General features: G+C 45.6%; 1 protein-coding gene across 1 annotated transcript in view; it reads left to right on the plus strand.

Moving 5' to 3' along the window:
- Nucleotides 1-4,751: 4,751 nt before the first annotated feature.
- The window catches only part of LOC126199652 (head-specific guanylate cyclase-like), a 332,527-nt gene continuing 310,302 nt past the window's right edge, over nt 4,752-26,976 (plus strand). Inside the window, exon 1 of the mRNA XM_049936580.1 lies at nt 4,752-5,023. Within this exon, the coding sequence (XP_049792537.1) occupies nt 4,752-5,023 (272 nt within the window). The remainder of the gene's footprint in view (nt 5,024-26,976) is intronic.

Genomic DNA, 26,976 nt, shown 5'->3' on the forward strand with positions numbered 1-26,976 from the left:
TTAATGTGCGGTTATTCACAGAGGTCCAGTGTGGGCTGTAATTATCGCATGGCAGCGAATATTGGTAGATATTCTAACGCTTTAATACGGACTCAATTTACGCTGGAATTAAATTAGTTCCATTTTTGGCCACCAGGTGCAAATCTGACACTCTAAATGCAAGAAAGAAGTATAGAAATGTTTCCATATGCGATGGATTAGGAACGGTGCGTTGGCAGAAAACGTCAAACAAGTGAGAAAGGCATCATACGTATTAATTTTAGTATTAACCGCTACTTACACAATCAATTCAATTTGGGGACCGGAGACGTCGACGTGACCAACAGTTGCTCTCAGCAGTTCTGGTTGAATCTTAGGTAGGTGTTCCCGTATACTGGTCTTCAGGTACAGACCGAACGTGTGCCTGGTAAACGCGTTCTTTTAGATATTATCAGAGCCAAAAGTCACATGGATCAGATCACGCAACTGGAAAATCTCTGGAGATAACACGTTCGTAGAAGGCTGCGTTAAGCAGATCTTTCACTGGGCAAGTAGCACTGGGTGTTGCTCACCTTGCATAAAAACTGTGGTTTCCACACAGTTGTGCTCTTCCAAATGAAGGTTCACATGCTGTACAAGGACGAATCGATAAAGCTCAGACGTCATGGCACACCTGACAGGCACTTTGCGTGTATCCTCTTCAAACAAGAATAGGCCGAGAATCCACACGACACAGTCACTTACGGTGACTACAATGGCTCTTCGTGCACAACACGCGGTTCAACCGTATCCCAAATTCGGCAGTTGTGTGTATTCACTGCACCCTGTAGTGTAAAATGTCATTACATATGTCGCTCCATAGAATGTCATTTCATAGGATATTTCGCGGGCACATGTTGTCAACTTCGATCCGTGTCACAAACTGAAGAACAAATTCAGAACGTTGCTGTGGATCAAATCGTTCCTGTTGCCACTCGTACACTGTTTGATCTCGTTCGGGCACCAGTGTAAAATAGACCGCAAAACTTTCTGTACTGTTGACCCAGGGCACTAGTCGGGGTACGGGCTGCACGGTCAGTTACAGCAACTGCAACATCAGTAACTGCCAGCAGGTGCGACGGGGCGGAAAATAAGTGCGGTTGCGGAGTTCACACGAATGTGCATATACAAATGTTCGTTTGAAAACGTTAGTGCAAATTTTTGCTCTCACGTAACTCTCAGGGGATGATTTCCACACTTGGTGCATTAGTACACTGTTCCACACCCGCGCATTAGTTATACACCCCTGGAAATTGAAATAAGAACACCGTGAATTCATTGTCCCAGGAAGGGGAAACTTTATTGACACATTCCTGGGGTCAGATACATCACATGATCACACTGACAGAACCACAGGCACATAGACACAGGCAACAGAGCATGCACAATGTCGGCACTAGTACAGTGTATATCCACCTTTCGCAGCAATGCAGGCTGCTATTCTCCCATGGAGACGATCGTAGAGATGCTGGATGTAGTCCTGTGGAACGGCTTGCCATGCCATTTCCACCTGGCGCCTCAGTTGGACCAGCGTTCGTGCTGGACGTGCAGACCGCGTGAGACGACGCTTCATCCAGTCCCAAACATGCTCAATGGGGGACAGATCCGGAGATCTTGCTGGCCAGGATAGTTGACTTACACCTTCTAGAGCACGTTGGGTGGCACGGGATACATGCGGACGTGCATTGTCCTGTTGGAACAGCAAGTTCCCTTGCCGGTCTAGGAATGGTAGAACGATGGGTTCGATGACGGTTTGGATGTACCGTGCACTATTCAGTGTCCCCTCGACGATCACCAGTGGTGTACGGCCAGTGTAGGAGATCGCTCCCCACACCATGATGCCGGGTGTTGGCCCTGTGTGCCTCGGTCGTATGCAGTCCTGATTGTGGCGCTCACCTGCACGGCGCCAAACACGCATACGACCATCATTGGCACCAAGGCAGAAGCGACTCTCATCGCTGAAGACGACACGTCTCCATTCGTCCCTCCATTCACGCCTGTCGCGACACCACTGGAGGCGGGCTGCACGATGTTGGGGCGTGAGCGGAAGACGGCCTAACGGTGTGCGGGACCGTAGCCCAGCTTCATGGAGACGGTTGCGAATGGTGCTCGCCGATACCCCAGGAGCAACAGTGTCCCTAATTTGCTGGGAAGTGGTGGTGCGGTCCCCTACGGCACTGCGTAGGATCCTACGGTCTTGGCGTGCATCCGTGCGTCGCTGCGGTCCGGTCCCAGGTCGACGGGCACGTGCACCTTCCGCCGACCACTGGCGACAACATCGATGTACTGTGGAGACCTCACGCCCCACGTGTTGAGCAATTCGGCGGTACGTCCACCCGGCCTCCCGCATGCCCACTATACGCCCTCGCTCAAAGTCCGTCAACTGCACATACGGTTCACGTCCACGCTGTCGCGGCATGCTACCAGTGTTAAAGACTGCGATGGAGCTCCGTATGCCACGGCAAACTGGCTGACACTGACGGCGGCGGTGCACAAATGCTGCGCAGCTAGCGCCATTCGACGGCCAACACCGCGGTTCCTGGTGTGTCCGCTGTGCCGTGCGTGTGATCATTGCTTGTACAGCCCTCTCGCAGTGTCCGGAGCAAGTATGGTGGGTCTGACACACCGGTGTCAATGTGTTCTTTTTTCCATTTCCAGGAGTGTAGTTTTGAATTAACATTCACTAAGACATGGGTACAGTTTATGCTAGGGAACAAAGTTAGGCGATTATTATACCAAAATCATTTTCCACGACACAGTTTAGTCACTATTTACTGGCGTCGTCCTTTTCTTTCACACAATGAAATTAGCACTGGTGAGACGGTTTACAGTTTTACTTTAATAAATAATTTGACTCCGAGCCCCCAATAGCAGTAATGTAGGCTGCTGTAATCGAAAATTACTCAATCAGTTCGAACAGAACCACAAGTCCCACTGTCTTCTTTATTCTAACTGTTTTGGCGCGAAATCACAGATCGCCACATGTTCACTTGCGCCGACGTCCTGTACCTCGTAATCCGTATTTACACAAATAATCGTGGCACTTCCAGTTCACCAAATATATGCTTGCACACTTGCACTATTAAACAATACTCTTTGTCGAAATAAATCGGCGCGAAATTTTCTTACACAAACTACCACATGGGCCACGCACAAGTGGGGCTCGCTCGCCAGCCACCCGCCAAACGATTGACCAACGACTGCCCAACGACTGACCACTGGTCAAGATGGCGCTTGCTTGTATAGGCTCGGATGTCTACCCCCCCCCCCCCTCCCCACGGGTTATGCAAGTAGCAATCTCACCGATTAAGGTTACAAATTTTGACATCCCTCAACAGAAATAAATACACCATCGGAACCGCACTAAAAAGTACATCTTATATACCATGTTACAGTAATTTCTGGGATTAGTCTATGGCCCGTAAATCAAGTATTAGTTTTTGCAAAATTTCGCCACTTAGCGCAAATTTGGTTGTTTACATCTGTTGCAAATTTTGACATTAGAACTACATTATAGCATTGTTTTTAAACGTAATATATAGCGATCTACATACTGTGCTGCCCCAAATTTTCATATCTACAATAATTAATTAATTAATTATGGGTGATAAGTGTTAATAATAAATTGCAAAAATGAAAACTATTGCAAGTGTATGGTATAACTTAACTAGTTTAAAATACGTGTGATGCCACCCAAAATATCAGATAGGGCCGTTCTTTACGTCATGACTTTTCTATTGAATTTTATAAACAACTTTCCGTCAAACTTTGTTTTTTTTACGAGATTGATTATTTATGAATCTTAACATATGACTACAGCACTCGATCCGCTACCACAAGACGTTTTTTAATGAGTGCTCGCTCATCTCTGTAAGTTGTTATTTACTACTTTTATTAATTTTTCAGCATTCGTGATATTAAATAATTTTCAAGTTACTATAACTTTTGCGTCTCGTGACTTAAAATAAAGATCGATCTTTCATAAGGTGCATATTGCTGACCACAATCCACTGCCGCATCGCTCTTCATCGTAAGTTACATAGTTTTCGCGTAATGCGCGAAAAACCAAACATGCCCCAAGCTGCGGGCCACGTGGCCGCCCGGCGGCGGAGACATCCCACCGACCGTTGCACATCACGAGCGGGGGCGCTGTGCGTTTCCGTGAATGCCGCACCATGTCGCGCTCTCGGTCTCCACAAAGCAATCCTTGCATTCCATACCTATTCATCTAGTAACGGAGGTTTGTACCGTCACACAGGGTAGGACGCCTCCCTCTTCCAGGTGCCACACCAAATTCACCCCAATTTTCGAATTTCATCATCATCTTCCTGAAGCCATTAAGTGAAACCGGGGCTCTCCTCAGACCTTTCAGTCGGCGATACTCCCTCAGTGCAGCTCTGTAATGGCTGCCGTTCACGTAAATCAGTTTCAGTGGCAGCGCACGGTCTGGTCTCTCTTCTCGACAGCCATATTGTTCACTCACATTATGGCTTGTCAAATCCAGCGTAAATTCATAGCGTCCTACAAACAGTGTAGAGCACCAGATTTGCACCTGGTGGCCAAATTTGGAACTAATTTTTTTTTTTTCAGGGTAAATCGTTCCACATAACGCATCAGCATATCTACTAAGTTTCGCTGCCGAACAATAGTCACAGCACACTCTGGACCTCTGCGAGTAGCTGCACTTCGATTGCAACTACCCGGTACTGAACTGACTGCGGCTGTGTAGAGAGATGCCTTCCAACGTCCTTTGTTCTGGGTGCTGGACAGAGGGCGACAGTTGCGGGGCGACATTCGTGTGCGCCAGCCTTCACCCGGATGCGGAGGCCGCCCTGGAGGGCCAAGAGCAGACCCCGACGCAGACGCAGACGCAGCTGACGGTGTCGACAGCGAGTCGCGCCGGCGCCCACCTGCTAGCGGGCAGTCTGCGCGGCGTCGCCCGCCTCGTCTACGACACCGCCGTCGATGTCAGCGTCTCCAGCGGCGACGAGCCCGGCGTCTACCGGTGAGTTCACATCCCCTACGCCTGGCCACAGTCCCAAGGCCGGCTGGGATTTATTGCTCTCGTCATTGGTTATTCAGCCACATTGGTATCGAAACGTACGGGTGCGAGAGTAGATGGGCGTCTCTAGTGGGGTGAATCCTGAGTTCCCTCAATCCTCTAATCCCCTTATCTTTCAGCTGCGCTAAAATACACGTTCCAGTCCCCTTAATGTGACCATCGCCTCTGTACGATTTCAACGTGCATAGCGACTCACAGACGACAGATGACAGCACTAGCAGTAGAAGGTACACTACTGGCCATTAAAATTGCTACACCACGAAGATGAGGTGCTACAGACGCGAAATTTAACCGATAGGAAGAAGACGCTGTGATATGCAAATGATTAGCTTTTCAGAGCATTCACACAAGGTTGGCGCCGGTGGCGACACCTACAACGTGCTGAAATGAGGAAAGATTCCAACCGATTTCTCATACACAAACAGCAGTTGACCGGCGTTGCCTGGTGAAACGTTGTTGTGATGCCTCGTGTAAGGAGGAGAAATGCGTACCATCACGTTTCCGAATTTGATAAAGTTCGGATTGTAGCCTATCGCGATTGCGGTTTATCGTATCGCGACATTGCTGCTCGCGTTGGCCGAGATCCAATGACTGTTAGTAGAATATGGAATCGGTGAGTTCAGGAGGGTAATACGAACACTGTGCTGGATCCCAACGGCCTCGTATCACTAGCAGTCGAGATGACAGGCACCTTATCCGCCCGGCTGTAACGGATCGTGCAGTCACGTCTCGATCCCTGAGTCAACAGATGGGGACGTTTGCAAGACAACAACCATCTGCACGAACAGTTCGACGACGTGTGCAGCAGCATGGACTATCAGCTCGGAGACCATGGCTGAGGCTACCCTTGACGCTGCTTCACAGACAGGAGCGCCTGCTATGGTGAACTCAACGACGAACCTGGGTGCACAAATGGCAAAACGTTATTTTTTTCGGATGAATCCAGGTTCTGTTTACAGCATCATGATCGTCGCATTCGTGTTTGGCGACATAGCGGTGAACGCACATAGGAAGCGTGTATTCGTCATCGCCATACTGGCGTATCACCTGGCGTGTTGGTATGGGATGCCACTGGTTACACGTCTCGGTCTCCTCTTGTTCGCTTTGACGGCACTTTGAACAGTGGACCTTACATTTCAGACGTGTTACGACCCGTGGCTCTACCGTTCATTCGATCCCTGCGAAACCCTACATTTCAGCAGGATAATGCACGACCGCATATTGCAGGTCCTGTACGGGGCTTTCTGGGTACAGAAAATGTTCCACTGCTGTCCTGGCCAGCACACTCTCCAGATCTCTCACCAATTGAAAACGTCTGGTCAATGGTGGCCGAGCAACTGGCTCGTCACAATACGCCAGTCACTACTCTTGATGAACTGTGGTATCGTGTTGAAGCTGCATGAGTAGCTGTACCTGTACACGCCATCCAAGCTCTGTGTCACTCAATGCACAGGCGTATCAAGGCCGTTATTACGGCCAGAGGTGGTTGTTCTGGTTACTGATTTCTCAGGATCTATGCACCCAAATTGCGTGAAAATGTAATCACATGTCAGTTCTAGTATAATATATTTGTCCAATGAATACCCGTTTATCATCTGCATTTCTTCTTGGTGTAGCAATTTTAATGGCCAGTAGTGTATATAAAGCGTGTCGGGGGAGGTGGAAAACAGTTCGGCCGTTCTCGTAAAGCGTAAACAAAGCGAGTTATACGACGTTCAAAGGGACATGATCGTTGACTTTCGCGCCATGTGTGGAAACATTTCCGAAGCAGTTTGTAATTTTTTTTCATACAGTGGTGGTTGAAGTACACTTTGCATAGTAAAATGGCGCTATGGGGCCAAGGCAACTGCGATGCGTGTCAGAACGTAAACGACAAGGTTGAATGACAGCTACGGAGATGATAACAGGCAACATGAAGCAATGGGCTACCAACGGAGTCTCCTCTCTGACAGTTCAGTGAACACTGCTGCGTACGGCCTTCGCAGCAGGCATATGGTTGATGCATCCATGGTGACTGCTGTTCATTGGCGACGAAGGCTGGAATTTTCACACCATTACCGAAACTGGGCGTCCACTGAGTGGCGACAGGTGGCCTTTTCAGACGAATCACGCTGAGCCGTGGTTGGATCATGCTATGCGCTGGATTAAACCTTCGTTGCGATTCTGTGTTTAGTCTCCCGCGGTTATCGCGATTATGCTGTTATCCTCTCCTTCCGCCACTAGCAGCAGCGGTGTGTATCGATATTCGCACCTTGGACTATCTTTGAACGGGCGGTCTCTACCCGTTGTCTGAGTGTGTGGGCTGTTCCCATTGCTACAAGATGTGTAGCTCACCAACCCCAGACACGAAAATTGAGTTTTGATTTAACCTACCAGCAAGTCAAGACTGTTCACATTGTGTCGTTTGGAGCTCGTTGTCGGCTGTTGGGATATTCCCGCGAGCAACAACATGGTTTTTAAGTTGGAAAATTCTAGCCACCCTCCGGTGGAGTTTCACTGTATTTGGTTATTTGAACTGAAGTGCACCAGCGGAATCTTCTGCCTTGTGGCCGTTAACGTTCCGGTTACCAGCCCTGGCCGTTGTCGTTAATTTCAGGCAGTGCAGTTTCCTCATCGTGTTATTGCTGTCCAGCACGGTGTGTAGTTTGACAGCTCCATGTATGATTCGTTGTAGGCGTCAATATCTCCTACGTTGTTCCGTTGAACTCCCTGTTGTGCCCTGGTAGGGTGAAGTGGATGTTATCTTGTCGGTGGGTCCGTCGACTGTCGGTCGGTTGGGTTGTCGTCGGATCGTGAATGGTTGGCCCGATGCCTGTCTCACCTAATCGAGCGTTAGTGTTTGAATTCCAGGCCGACCCTCGAACATCTGAGCGCCCTTGGGTGTACTGCCTTTTTTTCTATTTGTTCTTGTTGTTTGTACTTGTATGGCTTCTAGCCAATTTTTTTAAAAAAATTAAGGTTTTTTGCCCTTAAGGCATATGATTCTTTAGGCCTTCAGCCTAATTTAAACAACTGCTTCACGTAAAACCTTTGGCATTTTAAAGGTTTTAATGTTGTTGAATTTTAAGTGTTGGGCCTTCAGCCGATTTGAGTTTGAGTTGTTTTGCTGTTAAGGCCTTCAGCCTAGTTCAAAGAACTGTTTCACGTAAGGCCCTTCGCATTTTAAAAAAATTTAATGTTGTTGAATTTTAAGTGATGAGCCTTCAGCCAATTTTGAGTTGTTTTGCTCCTAAGGCCTTCAGCCGAAATTAAATAACTGTTTCACGTAAGGCCTTTGGTGATTAAAAAAATTAATTTTATGGAGTTTTAAGTGTTAGACCTTCAGCCGATTTGAATTTAACTTGTTTGCTCTTGAAGTGCCTGATTCTTTGGGCCGTCAGCCTAACTGAAGAACTGTTTTAAGATAGGGCTTTGCCTTTTAAATTTCTGTTTTGGTTGAGTTTTGTCTAATTAAGAACTGTTTCACGTAAGGCATTTTTTTAAAAAAAGAAGTGTATGTTGTTTAGCCTTAAGTGTTGGGCTTTCAGCCGATTTTCAATTCAAATTGTTTGCTCTGAAAAATCTAAGATTCTTTGGGCCTTCAGCCTAAATAAAGAATTGTTGTAAGATAAGGCTTGCCTTTTAAATTTCTGATTATGCTTGCATTTTAAGTTATTGGCCTTCAGACGTTTTTAAATTAAAGTGGCTTTCAGCTGGTACAGCCGTTTTTAAATTAAAGTGGAGCTGGTAATTAAGTCCAAGAGATTAAAGCTGTGAGTATACAAAAAAAAAAATTTTTGGGGCTCTTGTAATGTTTGATCTGTTGTGGCGTAACAAGCTAGTCACGCCACACTGAGGAGGAAGCCGAAAGGCACGCGTACACACACGCCGACTGGCGTCAAGTCTGGAACAGGATAAGTTATGACTGTTATAAAGAAAATACGTAGCTTTGGTATATACTTAACTTTTAATGCTTCCTTTGGTACATCTCTCTTGACTATACAAATGAGACTCGTAATATACATGCACTGTTACAATTGGCGCCTTGCTAAGTTGTAGCCATTAACTTAGCTGAAGGCTATTCTAACTGTCTCTCGGCAAAATGAGAGCAAAGGCTTCGTCAGTATAGTCGCTAGCGACGTCGCCGTGCAACTGGGGCGAGTTCTCGTACGTCTCTCGACACCTGCCGTGTGGTGGCGCTCGGTCTGCGATCACACAGTGGCGACACGCGGGTCCGACATGTACTAATGGACCGCGGCCGATTTAAGCTACCACCTAGCAAGTGTGGTGTCTGGCAGTGACACCACATGATCAAATAATAAAATTGTATGTTCGTGTGTAACTGACATCCCCTTATTCTGGCCCCTTTCCACAATTTAAACTACCCGTCCTATCCTGCGGGTTAAGCTGGGCGTCTCACACGCGTTATACTCCATCGGACAGATTCCCGTTGGTGTGTACGACCATGTAACAATCGTCGGCAGGTTCCACGTTGGAGGAGGAAGCGTTATGGTCTGGGCAATATTTTCGTGGCATTCCCGGGATGGCCTCGTCATTCTGGAAGGCACAATGGACCAAAACAAGTAAGCATCTGTCCTTGTGCCCATGTGCACCCCTACACGCTGTTTATTTTCTCGTCGGCACGATGGCATTTACCAGCATGACAATGCAACGCGTCACACCGCCTGCTAAATACGTGGATGAGTTTACCATACTCCCCTGGCCACCAAAATCACTGTCCAGAAACCCAGTCACAAATCCTTGGGACCACATCGGTCGGGCTGTTCGCGCCATGGATCCTCAACCGAGAAACCTAACACTGCGCCGGCCGGGGTGGTCGAGCGGTTCTAGGCGCTGTAGTCTGGAACCGAGCGACCGCTACGGTCGCAGGTTGGAATCCTGCCTCGGGCATGGATGTGTGTGATGTCCATAGGTTAGTTAGGTTTAAGTAGTTCTAAGTTCTAGGCGACTGATGACCTCATAAGTTAAGTCGCATAGTGCTCAGAGCCATTTGAACCTAACACTGCTGGCCACGGCACAGGTGTCGCATGGCTGCACGTCCATATCGGTACCTTCCAGAACCTCGCCGATTCTCTTCCTGTTCGTCCTCGCTGCAAAAGGTTGTTATTCAGGACTTTGACAGGTGATTGCATTAACGTGACTGTACCAGCGTCCGAGGAACTGCTTCGTGGCAGGAGGGTCTCTGATAAACCAGCCCATGGTGCACTAGCATTGCGGAAGCATGATGTTAATAATTCTGTATAGAAAATTTCCACACACCTTGCGAGCTAACATTTCAAAGATGTTTGAGCTCACATGCGGTTCCTCTTCGTCGAAATGTCTTGTCTCAATCTCGTCTAGGGGTTGAACCACACATTTCGCATTATATGGCGTAAATTAGACACTTGTGACCCTTCGGTTAAATTGTCTGGCTGATGGCAAGTTTGCGAAATACAAAGTTAAAATAACATATAATAACAGTAATAACAATATCGGGAACTACATTAAGACCCGTAAATGATGTAGGTCACACAGTTACCATTTGGTTAGAATAATGTTTATTCAGAAAGCAAACTAATAGCGAAAGTTGTCTTATTTACAGTTACTGTTACACTCGAGCGAATATTTATCTGACAGTTCAATTATTCACAATCTCATCGCGAAATACAAGTTATCTACGCGAAAAGTCAGTGTTCACACCAGGCTCGTGGCTGCTCACCGCTCAGAGACTAAGTCCCGCGATACCACACAACGCGAAATTTTCTCAGTCGTTTCACTCCCTAGCTGCCTAAAGACCGACCGTCCGCTTTCGCGCGTCAATCCGAACTGTCCCCTTTGGTGTCTCCAGCCGAACTGTCTTCTTTCGCGTCTGCACCCGCACTCCCTCTGCCCGTCCCCGGCCGCGTTTCCCGCGTGCCGGGCATCTTCGCTCAACTGACTAGCGCAGTTCCCTTTCCTGAAGCCTTCCATCTGATTGGCCGCAGCTTATTCTACATTATTTTACATTTTAACATGTTTAAATAATCAGAGCTTGACCACTTTCAAATTCTAAATAAAGTAGCAATAATATCCATTGACAAATTCTTTTACATAAAACCAATACAATTTCTTTCTTAACTTTGAATGTCACGGCCAGTAGCCTTGCACCAATGTGCTTTCTGATAAATAAATAAATATCAGAAGTAACAATTATGCACTAAACTTTACAACAAATATTCTATTACCTAATGATTCAATAACGTGTGATGCTGTCACCATTCAATGTGTTACGTGTGGAGGAAAAATGATGATCTGATGCTTAACTGAAAATACTGATAGTTAAAATTTACTATATCTTTTAAACAAATAAAGGTACAGAGTTGATATTTACAACGTTTTTCATTTTAATGATGCGCTTTTATATGAAAATTTTTTGGAAATTTGTGGTAAGGTCTTATGGGACCAAACTGCTGAGGTTGTCGGTCCCTAGGCCTATACACTACTTAATCTAACTTGAACTAACTTACGCTATGGACAACAAACACACCCATGCGGAGGGAGGACTCGAACCTCCGTCGGGGGCAGCCGCACGGCCCGTGACAATGCGCCCTAGACCCCGCGCTCTATATGAAATGTCGATCGTTAAAATCGACCAAAGCGTTCAGATTTTAGCATTCAGGTCTTTGTTACAAAACATGTTAATTTGACTTTCACACTAAATCCTAAACTGTTATAGATATGATCAATATTCAAGTTTTATTGGGATCACCATGAATATTTATGGAGGATGACAGATTAAATTACTGTGGCTTCATTCCCTGCATTAGTACAGAATTAAATAGCTTCCATGAATGTTTGCCTTTATAGCCGATCTTAGGTCCGCCATAATTAACAGTGGTACGTCTCGTCGGCTACCCACGGCTTCTACTGGGTTCCCCTATGACGTATGTTCGTTCTCGTCTGTCTCTCTCGCATTCTACAGCGCTTAGGCCTCAATAGACCAGAGACGCCTGTAAATTTCCCCATCTCGTGGTGAATCTGCGCCCTTTGTGGCACACGGTCCTCGACGACTGGGTTCGTTTCACAATCCCTGTAGGCTGACTCTTTCGGCCACATATTTAAATGAAAGCGCAATGCTCATTAACTCACAACCTTTCAACGATTTCTCCTTCTTCTGCAGCACTCAGTCCTACCCTGTTAGAAAACAAATAATAATTCTCGACTGGCGAAGCTGTAGTACAACCAGTTGTACTAAACGTATTTAACGGGTGTATGAAAAGATATCTACTTTTGGGTTTGACTATCTGTTTAACGAGGTACAGACTTCGAATAAAATTTCGATACATTGTCATTTCTTGACTGCAAGTTAACTGCCAAGTCCGTACTAATTTGAAGTTACATTTTCGGTATTCACAAGCAATCAAAGTCACTGTCGATGACCTGCTTATTGTATACGCCTAATGTTTCGCTGGAAAATTAACAAACGGAATGTGAGTGAATCAGAATGCTTCCTCTGTCTTACACAAACCAGTCACTTCAAACACACAATTATCGGTTATGACTCGAGTAACACATCATGCGGATTTTATGCATTCATAATTTTGCAGTCACACAGAAAATCCGGAATTCTCATTTTCGTCTTTACGGTTTATCCGCGATTACTCTCCGACACTTCGCCATCGATTTTAGACCATACTTCCGCAAAATTAAAACATATTTTCAGATATGATGTAAACACGTCCGATCTTTATGATAGTTGAGTTTCGAAGTCTCTCCAGACTCCACAAAGTCATTCTCTGCAACTCAAAAATACGCGCAAATCTCCTGTCTCCTTACTGGTGGAGAAACATCATACCCAGTCAGCTTGCAGACCCAAACCGCACTATCCTGCATCTTTTACTTTAGTTCAGTCACAACGTCTCATCAATTCAGAGATATTTATTGAATGTACAACTTAAGAAAACCCACAAATATCAAAATAGTTCAGTCTCTGGATTGTCGGAGTATATTACTCATTTCCCCAGTACCATACATTGGTGAATTATGCATTACAAATTTATCCTGAACATATGAATGACTCACGCTATCTAGTTACAATTCTCAAGCAACCTTATGCTCAGTGGATTACTTTCCACTCACACCTTCATTCTATCTAATAATTAAACACATGAAATCAGCAGCAATGAACGGTAAACATAGAATTAGTAGAAGACAAAAATTATTTACGAAAATACATTTTTTTAAATTTTTTGACAGCTTACGATTTCCCTGCCTGAATGGTAGCGGCATTTCTCGGCTGGAGCCGTAAAGTATTAGCGCCAACCAGATCGTAAGAGCACATCTACCGTGACTCATCAGTACCTGTATGTCAGTACACGGTATCGTTAGACTTCCATAGTAGTGATGCATGGCGCTGAGCCGCAGCCTGCCGGGGTCTGAAGGGTCGACCGTCAGTCATAATTCGATCAACTTTTCGGCTGGGGGCTGACACGTAACGACTTGCTTTTCCCTCCTCTGTCTGTCGTTCCTACTCTGTCTGGTTACTACAGACCATGGCGTCAATTGGATGTTTGTAACTCTGCCGTATCTACCATCGAGAACAACAAAGATGGGTTCAAGGTTAATCTAGACGTCCAGCAGCTTCAACCGGAAGAACTGAAGGTAAAGGTATTGGGCCACAGTGTGGTGGTAGAGGCAAAACATGAAGAGCGTCAAGATGAAGACGGCTACATATCGCGCCACATGCAGCATCGCTAATCGCTGCCGAAGGACGTAGTGACTGAAAGGGTGCAGACGCAACTATCATCGGGCGGTGTCCTCACAATCACGTCACCAAAGAATGCTCTCCCTCCAGTGGAGGGCGGTGAGCGAGTAGTACCAGCAGTACAGATGGGTGTTCCAGCAGTTACCAACCACCAACAGCAGGGAGAGAAGATGGAGCAGTGAATAGCCCATTGCCGGCCGCAGTGAGCGAGCGTTTCTAGGCGCTTCACTCTGGAACCGCGCGACCGTTACGGTCGCAGGTTCGAATCCTGCCTCGGGCATGGATGTGTGTGATGTCCTTAGGTTAGCTAGGTTTAAGTAGTTCTAAGTTCTAGGGGACTGATGACCTCAGATGTTAAGTCCCATAGTGCTCAGAGTCATTTGAATAATCCATTGCTGGTGTACGAACTAAGTTTTGTATTTATTGATTTTTTTTTTTTGTATTGTCATTGTTCCTCCATTCCAGAACTTCAACACTTCTCTTTTCTGCTTCTCATCAAGGAAGTGTCATCTATTTGAAAGACTGTGTTTATTAATTTTTAAAACACTTTCGTTTTCTGGAAGTGCAAAACAATGTTTCATACACAACTGTTCGAAGAATGTATTTTGTGTACTGTTTGTAGTGATGTATAATTCTCACATTGTAAGACTGAGCGTTTTTTGTATTACTGTTCAATAAACACTTTCTATGAAAAAAGTAGGCGACAAGGTACTGGACGTCGACTCCTGATCAAAGACTTGGAGGTGGAAGGCTTGTCCACTACGTAAGGAAGAATGGGAGGTCGTCCGTGACAGATGTAATGACAGAGTACTATGAAGGTGTAGGAACAAAAAAAAATGTATAATGAGGCACGAGATCAGCGGTAAATCTTGGTACCTCATGCTTTTATCAATCTCAACCCAGAAGGTTTGTGAATCCCAGAGCTTGCGATCAAGACAACTATTTCGGGTGCCGATTACGTGCCAGCAGAGCCCTCCAGTTTCTAATCAAGTGTCACTATATTCATTTAATCTAGAGTGTTGCAGGCTTTCACACGCCATGCAATCTGCATTGCGGGTTGGTGGACAGCCCATCCATATTTGTTCCCCACAATGAAGTCCCTTAACATCGTTACCTCATAGGAAGTCTACTACTAGATACAGGGTGTGAACATCTAGATCGCACAGTCTGGTCGATTCTATAATCCTATTCAAATAAGTCTAAGAGCTCTGCGTCCAGTTCTTAGTAGAGTCACCTATTGTAACATATACGGGATGCTTGGCTATTATGGGACAAACGAATGCAGCAAGTAGAGGGCAATGAAGCAAGCAATAGACCCATTTGATTTTTTATGTCAGGATATTTAAAAGCTTTAGTATACTCTAGCCCTGTTGATAGTGCCGATGAGTCCGGGAACGCAATTGTGGATGGTGGACAATGCATTCGGAAGACGCCTGGGATGTTTGAACGTTACCAACACCGGTCAGGAGACGTGTTGGAGACTGCCTTCACATGAACTCTGGCCTTATGGAGCACTCGTTTCAATGCGTTTGTCCGCAAATGCATTTCTGCAGTATCTTCGGGGACCCTGTTATACGGTGTTCACGTACTCAGTCATAACATGTAGTATCGCAAAAACCATTGGTATTCGAACCAAGGACCATTGTAATTATTTGCTTGTTTCATTGTCCTCTGCTCACACATTTCGTTTATACCTGCATTAGTCAATAATTCTGCATTATTTTTAACAAAATTTGTACAAAAATTTTCTCGTTCGATAATTACTTTCAAAATCTTTTGTCCCCTTCTTAGTTTTGGAGAGATATAGTATAGGAACAATGCCCTACAAGTTTCGTGACTTTCGAAGGTATTCAGGACGAGGAGAAGGCGCGGCAGGGGGTGGGGGAGGGGACAGGGGGTCCTTCGGTTGCAGAGGCTTAACGTGTGGGTCTAGAGTCTCGAGCAGGCCAGCCAGCGTCACGTAACGTGATGAAGGGCGCTTCTGTGAGCGGCCGCCGGCGCCTGCTGCCGTCCTGGGCTGACGCGGTCGCTTAGCTGCGGGTCTCAACGCCCCCTTTGTCCTCGCCAAGTGCCGCGCGTGAGACACACACACACACACACACACACAACGAAATGCGTTAACTCTGTGAGCTTTTTTCTGTTCCAGCAGCGGAGGAGAACGTTTTTGGCCCGTTAACCACTCTATGAGAGGGAGGACTTGTATGACTTGTATGATGAAGTGACAGAAGAAGAAATAGGAGTCGATACGGAAGACGTACCTATCCAGAATGAGAGGCGGGGTGTAACAGGGCTTTGGAAGATTTGTGATCAAATAAGGCAGAAGGGATAGATAATACACCTTCAGAACTTCTAAAATCATTGGGGCAAGTGGCAACCCAACAGCAACATAACTTCGTGTGTAGAAACTACGAGACATACCATCACATTTTTGGAAAAATATCAATCTCACAGTCTAGGAGACAGCAAGGCCAAATAAGTGTGAGAACTATCCCACAATCAGCTTAACAGCTCATGTAACCAAGTTGTTGACAAAAATAATAAACAAAAGAATGGAAAAGGAGATCGACGAGCCGTTAAATGACGGAGAGTGTGCCTGTGTGTTGAATCAATGAGAATGGAGACTTATCATCAGACTGCCGGAAAAGTATCATCCACACAATCCCGAAAACAGTAACGGCAGATAAGTGCCAACTCTATCGTACTGTCAGGTTAACAAATGGTTCAAATGGCTCTGAGCACTATCGGACTTAACATCTTAGGTCATCAGTCCCCTAGAACTTAGAACTACTTAAACCTAACTAACCTAAGGACATCACACACATCCATGCCCGAGGCAGGATTCGAACCTGAGACCGTAGCGGTCGCGCGGTTCCAGACTGTAGCGCCTAAACCGCTCGGCCACCCTGGCCGGCTGTCAGGTTAACAGCTCGCGCATCCATGTTCATGACAACAAGAATGGAAAAGTATATTGATGATCTGTTGCATAAGGATTATTTCGGATTTCGGAAAGATAAAAGTAAGAGTGACAGTTCTAACGCTGCGCTTGACTATGAAACGAAGATATAAGAAATATCAAGACACCTTCAAAGGAGTTCTCGTTCTGCAAAAAGCGTTCGATAGTGAAAAATGAAACGAGGTGTTTAAAATTCTGGAAAAAATAGGAGTAAGGTACAAATGAAAGACGGGCAATATGCATTATGCAAAAAAAAGGGCACAATAACAATAGAAGACAAACAACGTAGTGCTCCGATTAAGAAGAGGATAAGTTTGGGTTACAGACTTTCGTCCCACCTATACAGCGAAGAAACAATGGCGAAAATAAAAGTTAGTTTCAATAGTGGGATTAAAATTCAAAGTGCAAGGATATCAATGACAAGTTTCGCTGATGTCATTCTAGTCCTCAGTGGAAATGAAGAGAAATTACAGGATGACAGCCTAACGAGTACAGAACATGCAATGAGAGTAAACCGAAGAAAGACGAAAGTGATGACGAGCTGCAGAAATGAGATTATTGATAAATTTAACATTAAAACTGGTGATCACGAAGTAGATGAAATCAGTAAATTCTGTTCTCTTGGAAGCAAAATAACACATGACGGGTGGCTATAATACTCAGAGTATCACAGACCTTAATTATATAAGTGGTGTCTGTTCCGTCGGACACCACACACACACTCACATTTATATATATAGTTGAGGCGTGGACAGCCAGTGATTCACTCAGTGCAGATGCGCTGTAGGCTTGAACTCTTACGGGAAATCCCGCGAGTAATAAGGATAATTGTAGGGGTACTACATTCGTAGTGTGTGGACAAGTTGAGAATTTGGGTCAACCGGGAGGCGTGGTAGGGTAGTCACGGATGACCACTGTGTCCGGATGGTGCAGCAATCGACGCAAGTACCTAGTAAGCAGGAGACATGGGTTCGAATCCTGGTTTGGCATAAATTTTCAACCTTCCCCAATGATTTAAATAAATGCCCACTCGCAGGCAATGTCTGTAATCCCTTTGTATCTTAAGTCATAGTTGCTGCTGCTGGATCAAATGTAGACCTTTATCTCAGTAAGAATTTCTGTGAATGTATGTTTGGAGCACAGCATTATATGATACTGAATCATAAACTATATATATATTATTCTCGATTGTTACCTTTTAAGAGAGCGAGTGCACTTGAGTAGTCATGATTTCTTCTTCTTTCTTCGTTATTCCCAAATTCTCTTCATACGTTCACCGTGCTCTCTCTTGCGTTCTTCCGACCATCTTTTTCCCGTTCTGTTCTCCATATCTTCTTGTTTAAGTGTGTGTTTCTGTATGATGTTCCTAAACTGTTCTCTATTATTTATGTTGTCTTGTGTGATCCTCAGTTCTTTAATGTCCTCTTCTGTTTAAGTGATCCACTCTGTCTTGTTTTTGCTCTTGTTTACTATCTCAAAGATTTTCCTTGTGACTCTGCTTTTATTCCTCCTGGCGATATGTCCATATAATTTCATCCTTCTCTTTCTAATGGTGTCTGTTATTATTTCTATGTCTTTGTAAATCTCTCTAGTTGGCCTCTTCATCCAAATTCCTTTCCGAAACACTGGTCCATATATTTTCCTCAGACTTTTTCTTTCCTGCTTTTCAATCTCTCTGATCTTCGCATGACCATGAATGACTGTAGTTTCTGCAGCATAAAGTGCTTCTGGTTGGACTAATGTGCTGTAACGCCTTAGTTTCGCATTAACAGAAATACATTTCTTATTATAGTGATTCCAAGTGAGCTTATATGCTTATGTAATCTGGAGATTCTATTTGTATTGGCTATATATATGGTTAGCCAGTGAAACGGGCAGATTGGAGATGGCCTTGACAGCTGGAATGTGAGTGGTGGGGGTAATGGTGGCCGGCTCCGTTCTACCTGCATGTCCCGCCATTTAGTTGGGATGGATCGTTGGACGGGTGAACATCGCGGCTACGCGGTTAAAGGGTATTATACGAATGGTAAGAGACTGGTGAACACGCGACTTGCTTTTCGATGCCATTTCAACATACAGCGCAACAGGCCTGTTCCCTCGGATAACGCAATTCGTGCGTGGATAAACAACCTTAACCAAACTGCATCAACGTCTAAAATACGAGGTGGGAGTGCAAAAACCGTTCGAACCCCTCAAAACATCGCTGCTGTTCAACAGGCAATGCTCAGAAGTCCACACCGATCTGCCAAACAACATTCTCTACGTCTTGGAATAAGTAACACTTCGGTGAGAAGGATTCTTCGTCAAGATTTACATTTTCACCCATACAAAATACAGATTGTGCAATCTCTCAAACCAAGTGACTATCAGAAACGATTACAATTTTGTGAAGAAATGGCCAGAAGACTTGAAGAAAATGACGACCAAGTAAACCACTTTTGGTTGAGCGATGAGGCGCATTTCGACCTCTCTGGTTTTGTTAACAAACAAAAGTTCAGATACTGGTCGGAGGAAAATCCTGGCGCACTTCATGAAACGTCTCTTCATGTTCAAAAAGTGACGGTTTGGTGCGCAAAGTCGGCAAGAGGAATCATAGGCCCATTTTTCTTCGAGGATATCAATGGAAGTGCTGTGACTGTTAACTCTGTGCGTTACATTGCAATGATCCAGAACTTTCTTACGCCAGAACTCGCCCGTTTTCCAGTGAATGAACACACTATGTTCCAACAAGATGGGGCAACAAGCCACACTGCAAGAGTTGCCATGAGTGCTGTGAATGCTTTGTTTCCAGGCAGCGTCATTTCCCGAAACGGGGATATCCCTTGGCCCCCTCGCTCTCCAGATTTGACAACCTGCGACGTTTTTCTATGGGGTTACCTAAAAACAAGTTTTTTTTCAGAACGAGCCACCAAGAATTATCCCAGCCCTAAAACAACGAATTCGGGACGAAACTGAAGGAATACCAGTCAATATGCTGCAAAATGTCATGGGAAACTTCCAGGCCTGGCTGCAGAAGTGCATAGATTCCAATGGAGGACATTTGGCAGATGTTACATTCAAAAAATAATTTTTTCAGTCATTGTACAGTAAATGGCTACCTTTCTACTTTAACCACCACTAAATTTCAAAAAAATAAATTTTCTTAAAGAATTAGTTACTTATTTAAATCTTCCCGTTTCACTAGCTAACCCTGTATGTATAAAAAAATAACTGATGGTGGAGGGAGCTGTAGAGGCTAAAAACTATAGGGTAAGACAGAAATACGAATACCTCGAACAAATAACGGAGGACATAACGAACAAATACTACTCTGAGGAAGAGGAGATTAGTGTTTAACGTCTCGTCAACAACAAGGACATTAGGGACGGAGCACAAGCTCGAATTAGGGAAGGATGGCAAAGGAAATAGACCGCACCTTTTCAAAGGAACAATCACGGCATATACCTAAAGCGGTTTACGGAAATCACAGAAAATCTGCTCTAAAGTGAAGTGTTTGGTACAAGTGAAGAGTTAGTGGCAAGCAACATCAGACCATTTCTGAAAAATGAATAAAGAAAGAAGACTTGGGTTTAGAGCAGAGGGAACAGTATCGTGTCGCAGGCAGCGTAAAATACTGACGAGGGAGCAGATCAGCTGTATCAGTCCGCTTTCTCATACAGGTGTGTTATCTGAAAACGTGTTAACTCACTTCCATCTGATTTCGCGTAGATTCCTGTGAAAGAGCTGAAAATTTAGTTTAATCGTACCTGTGTTGGCTCTGGCTCTGAGCACTATGGGACTTAACATCTGAGGTCATCAGTCCCCTAGAACTTAGAACTACTTAAACCTAACTAACCTAAGGACATCACTCACATCCATGCCCGAGGCAGGATTCGGACCTGCGACCGTAGCGGTCGCGCGGTTCCCGACTGTAGCGCCTAGAAACGCTCTGCCACGCCGGGCGGCGTACCTGTGTTGGTAGATAAATTTTTCGCAACATTTTTCTGGAAAATTTATAATGGGAACGGGGTGTACTTAATTATCTGAAGTGTTTAATGTCACATATGGCGTGAAATACGGAGAAGACAAGACTCTTGCAGTTGATAAGTAGTTTCATTTGTAGGGTTCTACAGCTGTTCTGCAGTTAACCATCTCGTCAATTTGTCAACTCATATCATGAACTGTTTTCTGTCGAAATATAAGACTGTGGCTACGTGTTTTGATTTGGAGAAAGCCTACGACACTTGTTGGAAGACTGGTATCCTCCACACTCTCTACACGTGAGGCTTCCGAAGCCGCCTGCTCCGTTTCCATCAGGAATTTTTAAAAGACAGAGTTTTCAAGTTTCGTGTGGGTTCTGCCTTGTCGGGCACCTTTATCCAGGAAAAGGGGATGCCTCAGGGCTACGTCATGAGCGTCGTCCTCTTCTCTGTCGCCATTAACCCTACTACAGCCTCTCTCCCACCGGGCATCTCCGGCTCCCTTTTTGTCGATGACTGCGATCTATTACAGTTCTCTGCAGGCTTGTCTCCTTGAGCGGCGTCTGCGATGTCTGTATCGTCTTTGCCGGCCGCGGTGGTCTAGCGGTTGTAGGCGCTCAGTCCGGAACCGCGCGACTGCTACGGTCGCAGGTTCGAATCCTGCCTCGGGCATGGATGTGTGTGATGTCCTTAGGTTAGTTAGGTTTAAGTAGTTCTAAGTTCTAGGGTACTAATGACCACAGATCTAAGTCCCATAGTGCTCAGAGCCATTTGAACCATTTTTGTATCGTCTTTACTCGTGGAGCATCGCCAATGGCTTTCGCTTTTCCACTGACGAAACGGGCTGTATCAATTTCTGACTGCGCAATTTGTTTCTTCCATCGCTCTTACATCTTGGGCCTGTTGCTCTTCTGTTCGCTGAAACAACGAAATTCCTGGGACTCATGCTTGATAGAAAACTTTCTTGGTCTTTCCACGTCTCTTACTTGGCCTTCCGCTGTACCCGGTCCCTGAATGTCCTAAGTGTCCTCAGTGGTACTTCCTCGGGAGCGGATCGGACCACGCCCCTCCATTGTCCGTTCGAAATTAGATTATGGGTGTCTGGTTTATACATCTGGACGTCCGTCCATCTTACGTCTAAATACAATCCACCGTTGTGGAATCCGATTGGCCACCAGCGTCTTTTACACTAGCCCGGTTGAAAGTCTCTATGCAGAATCTGTCGGACGACCGCTGCGATACCGGCGTGTTGTTCTTCTCAGTGGATATTCATGCCCTTTGTCTGCCACGCCCTGCCACCCATCCTATGCCTCCCTCTTCGATCACTCCTTTGACCGCTAGTATAGGGCACGTCACTCTTCTCTGTCACCTACTGGTGTTCGCTTTCCGCTGTTGCAAGGTTAGCGTAACGTCGCGCTACCTGGCACTGTCCCAATGGCTGTGAACCATTCCCCAACTCGGCTTCGAGCGGTGGCCAATGTTTACCTTGGACTTCATTGGTTCCCGAAGGAAACTACTCCAGATTCTGTCTATCGCTGAAAGTTTCTCGATCTTCTCACTGAACTTAGCGGTAGTACCTAAGTGAACGCTGATGCCACTCGTACTGACCGTGGTGTCGGGTGTACCTTCGTCATTGGCACCGATGATTTTTGGTATCGGCTTCCGAAACACAGCTCAGTATTTACAGCAGAGTTCTTCGCCCTGCATCAGATCACGCAGTACATCCTGCAACACAGGTTCTCAATTGTGTCATCTGCTCCGAATCTCCCAGTGCCCTTCAAAGCCACTGTGTGCTGTACAAAGTCCATCCCTAGTGCAACGGATCCAGTAAAGCTTCCACTTGCTCGCTCCTGGGGGAGCCACTGTGATGTATATGTGGGTTCCTGGTCACGTCGGTCTGATAGGAAACGTGGCTGCTGTCGCTCTACCAAGGCTGTAGTCGTCCTACCTCGGCCTGCTTGTTCCTCCACTCCTCCTAACGACATGCGATTGGCGTCTGTCATTAGGTTGTGCGAATTTGGTATCACCGCTGGTCTTCCTTTCATAAGAACAATCTCAGGGAAATTAAACCTCTCCCAGCGACTTCGCCAACCTCCTCTCGGCCCTCTAGCCGCGAGACCATTTTAGCTGCGTTGCGTATTGGGCACTGTCGTTCTAGTCATCGCCATTTGTTAAGTGGTGGTTCCCCACCGCTTTTTACTCATTGTCATCAACCTTTAACGGTTCACCATTTACTGGCTTACGTTCTAATGTACGTTAGCCGAACCGTCAGGGTAGCCGAGCACGCTAACGCGACCTTCCTGGACTCGGGTAGGCGCGCCGGTCCCGGATCGAATCCGCCCGGCAGATTAACGACGAGGGCCGGTGTGCCGGCCAGGCTGCATGTGGTTTTCAGGCGGTTTTCCACATCCCGCTAGGTGAACACCGGGCTGGTCCCAACGTTCCGCCTCAGTTACAAGCGTCGCAGACATTTGAAACCACGTTCGCACTATTTCACGATTTACACTAGACACAGACAGTTGGGGTACACTCATTCCGTCCTGGTGGGTACAGGGTGGCGGCAGGAGGGGCATCCGGCCACCTCTTACCATTAACATGCCAAATCCGTTTAACCATGGCTGACCCTGCGTAACCTCGGGACAAGGCGCAAACTATAGTTCTAATGTAAGTTAGCCGTCTGAGTTATGGGTCATTTTAGCGAAAGACGCTTAGGGCTGTCGACCGTGTTTCCTTTTTATCCGTCATAACAATACGGTGAAGGACACTTAATTCGGTGCCTCCGTTGTCTCTACAGCATATTTTGTGGACCTTTCTCCAAGAGGAAGTCCTTGCCCTTAGCTCTTTTTTCTTCCATCAATTGTGCTTAACGTGTAGCCGTTTTTAATTTCTTTTTCGCGTTAATGTTCTAAGGTTCTAACGTGGGCTCGTATGACCTTAGTTATTACTGCTCCCTAAAACAAAACAAAATGAAACGAACTCAACAGCTGTGAAAACCAGTATTTGACCAAGTTTATGTGAAACCTCCATTGCTGCGTTAAGGAATTTATTTACGGATTGATGAGTTTAGTAGTTCGTGTTTCGAACAGTGGTTCGTATTCCCAGCGAAGCTGCACTATCGACATGGAGTCTGCGATACGGCGGCTGCCAAGCGGACACAGTTCTCCGCGTCTCCACGGACGGCGCAAGCCGAGAGTTCACTTGCCGTGTCCTCTGGCGGGGTTCGAGCAGTCACGTCCGGCCATTTGCCTGTTTCAAGCCTTCAGTCCGTGCCGTTCGATACTGTACTCGACTGTTGTTTGTTGTACTGTACTGTTTTTTCTCTTTAGGTGTTCACTCTTGAGTTATCTTTTATGTATACGATGGCTTTGCTGTTTTGTACTCTGTTTCTAGCCATCCGTCCACTACGTGAATTTATCCGTCACTGACCACTCGGCATGTGTGTGTGTGTGTGTGTGTGTGTGTGTGTGTGTGTGTGTGTGTAAGAAAGAGCACTTAGCTGTTCGCAAAAATCTGGACATAAAGAAGCTTTGTATGCCATGGTCAGTGAATTTTTATCAAAAAGGTACGTAGAATAAGATTTCAAGGGAGATGCTGGCAATTTTAGGCACACTCCAGGGGGACAGTCCTCGGATTAGTGAGCTTGGTTAAAAGTTGAATTCATCATCACATTCCTCTGTCCTCAGTCAAGCAATGCCCTAAACTTCTTAAAAGAATATTCAAGTAGCACCACGTTCTTTGGTGACTCACAAGTTAAATGCGAGAGTCTATTTTGCACTCACATGTATGGTGGTGTGTACCACGCTGATGGAGGGGTTAGTCGTAGGCGATTGTCTGCATGCATGCTCGTTTCGCAACTAAGCTGTTCGGTTGTTGCCAGCCGGAGTGGCCGAGCGGTTCTAGGCGCTACAGTCCGGAACCGCGCGACCGCTACGGTCGCTGTCCTTAGGTTAGTTAGGTTTAAGTAGTTCTAAGTTCTAGGGTACTAATGACCACAGAACTTAAGTCCCATAGTGCTCAGAGCCACGTGAACTATTTGTTCTGTTGTTTTAGGATGTTACTCAGGTTGTAAGGCGTATACCTGAGCTGTCCCTAACAGCACCTTCCGAATAAATCCTCAATTAGGAGGCATAGTAAACGCTCTAGCATCACAAAAATAACAATAAAGATGAGAACAGCATAAAAAGACATACAGCCGAAATAAGCATAAAGAAGCCGTCAAATAGCCCGCCCTCCTCCATAAGACAAGGGAATGAAAATTACATTTTTTTTAAAAAAAAAGTTACGTTTTCGAGCCAGGCTCCACCGTAGAACTTACTGCAGTCGCTGACGAGTTTTCTCCACCTGATATGGTCTTCGCCGAGCTCCTCCCATTTGTCTATGCATTAAAAACGTTCATATTGTGTTTCGTGCAATCTTTAAAGCGCAGTACAAGTCTTCCGAGCGATCGCTTGACAAGTGGCATCTCACGTAGTAGCGGGCGTCAGGGAAGATGGGAGTGATTCGTACGACTTAAGTGTCCTACAGGGTGTTTCAAAAATGACCGGTATATTTGAAACGGCAATACAAACTAAACGAGCAGCGATAGAAATACACCGTTTGTTGCAATATGCTTGGGACAACAGTACATTTTCAGGCAGACAAACTTTCGAAATTACAGTAGCATCCACAATTACTCAAATGCATTAGTTGGCTTTTCAGTTGGTTGGTCTGATGACTCCGCTATGACAGGTCGTCTTGGGCAGCACGTATCACCCAATTCAGTCCTCAAATACATCGGGATTCAGTCCTGTGTGTGTGCAATGTATGGGGAGTCCCTCGAGGTGACACCTGTGTGAAGTTTCTTGACATTTTCTTTTAACTGTGCCCCAGCGAGAGGCACCAAAAGCAGGAAAGTCTGTTGAAATTCAGCATTGTTTTGTCGCGTTGCTAAAGTGACAATGATCAGTATGAGGTGTGACAGCCGCATCATCAATAGAACCACATGAAGCTGGACCTTCAAGCAGCGTGACAGTCAGCAATAAACGGTGTTACTTCGCTTTGTCCAGAGCCCCCTCCCGCGCGAATCCACTGGTCGTCGCTGCCTATGTACTGGTGGAACTCAACACCACTCATCACGACTTCCCGACTCAACAACGTCAGAGAAACATTTGCTGTCATTTGCAGGTTTCGCGTAGCCCTCATCAACTCCAGAGGTAGCTAAGTTATCTGCCACAAAGATGTGCTGTAGTGGAGCGGCTCAAGAAAGTGAAAGTTCACTGCTGGTTTCATAGCACTCTAAAGGCCCAAAGGCGAGGATACCTATATAATAAGCATAAAGTACGCGGATCATCTTGCTCCTCATCTAACAGAAATCTATCGCCGGTCACTGGACGAACAAAGTGGTTCAAGTGATTGGAAGGATACACTGATTATTCCCATTTCCAAAGACGATCGTTGAAATGCGCATAGCCGGCCGCGGTGGCCGAGCGGTTCTAGGCGCTTCAGTCCGGAAACGCGCGACCGCTACGGTCGCAGGTTCGAATCCTGCCTCGGGCATGGATGTGTGTAATGTTCTTGGGTTATTTAAGTTTAAGTAGTTCTAAGTTATAGTGGACTGATGACCTCAGATGTTAAGTCCCATCGTACTCAGAGCCATTTGAACCATTTGAACATATGTCCCTTAGAGACACGAGCGTAGTGAGCATCAGACCAGAATTGTAGTTGTATTCACATGTTCCTTGCCTATAAAACAGAGTATAGCTTTCCTAATGACGGTAAATCCTCAGCCATAAAAGTACCCCAAGAGAGTGTTACAGAACAGGACCAAATATTGAATCACTGATGTTTACTCACGTTTCTCTCGCATGTAAATAAAAATTTTTTGTGCAATATTCAGTCGTTGTTTACGTCATGAAATGCGTACTACTGAAAGTCATAGTAATAGTCAAAACGATAAGTTGCTAACGCAAGAAAACTTGAAAAATCTGCATGCAAATAACATCTGTGGATGTAGGCAGAAAAATCAGACGAAAATGCAACCACTGATAGCATTTTAAATAAATAAAAAGACACGCTAAGGGAAAATAAATACACATTTTAAGTATATACAAACACTGAAGTAACTTAAATAGTTGTTCAACAATGCCCGAAGAACCTACTTGATTGTTGATAGTTGTAAAATAGACATGTGACGCACTCTCTCCTTCACACAGATGTTTAGGGGTGGGGATATCAAGTCCTGTGGTGGACTTGGAGTTTTTAGGAAGCGTGGTCGCTTGATAAA

This window comes from Schistocerca nitens, chromosome 8 (assembly GCF_023898315.1).
Source record: "Schistocerca nitens isolate TAMUIC-IGC-003100 chromosome 8, iqSchNite1.1, whole genome shotgun sequence".
NCBI lineage: Eukaryota > Metazoa > Arthropoda > Insecta > Orthoptera > Acrididae > Schistocerca > Schistocerca nitens.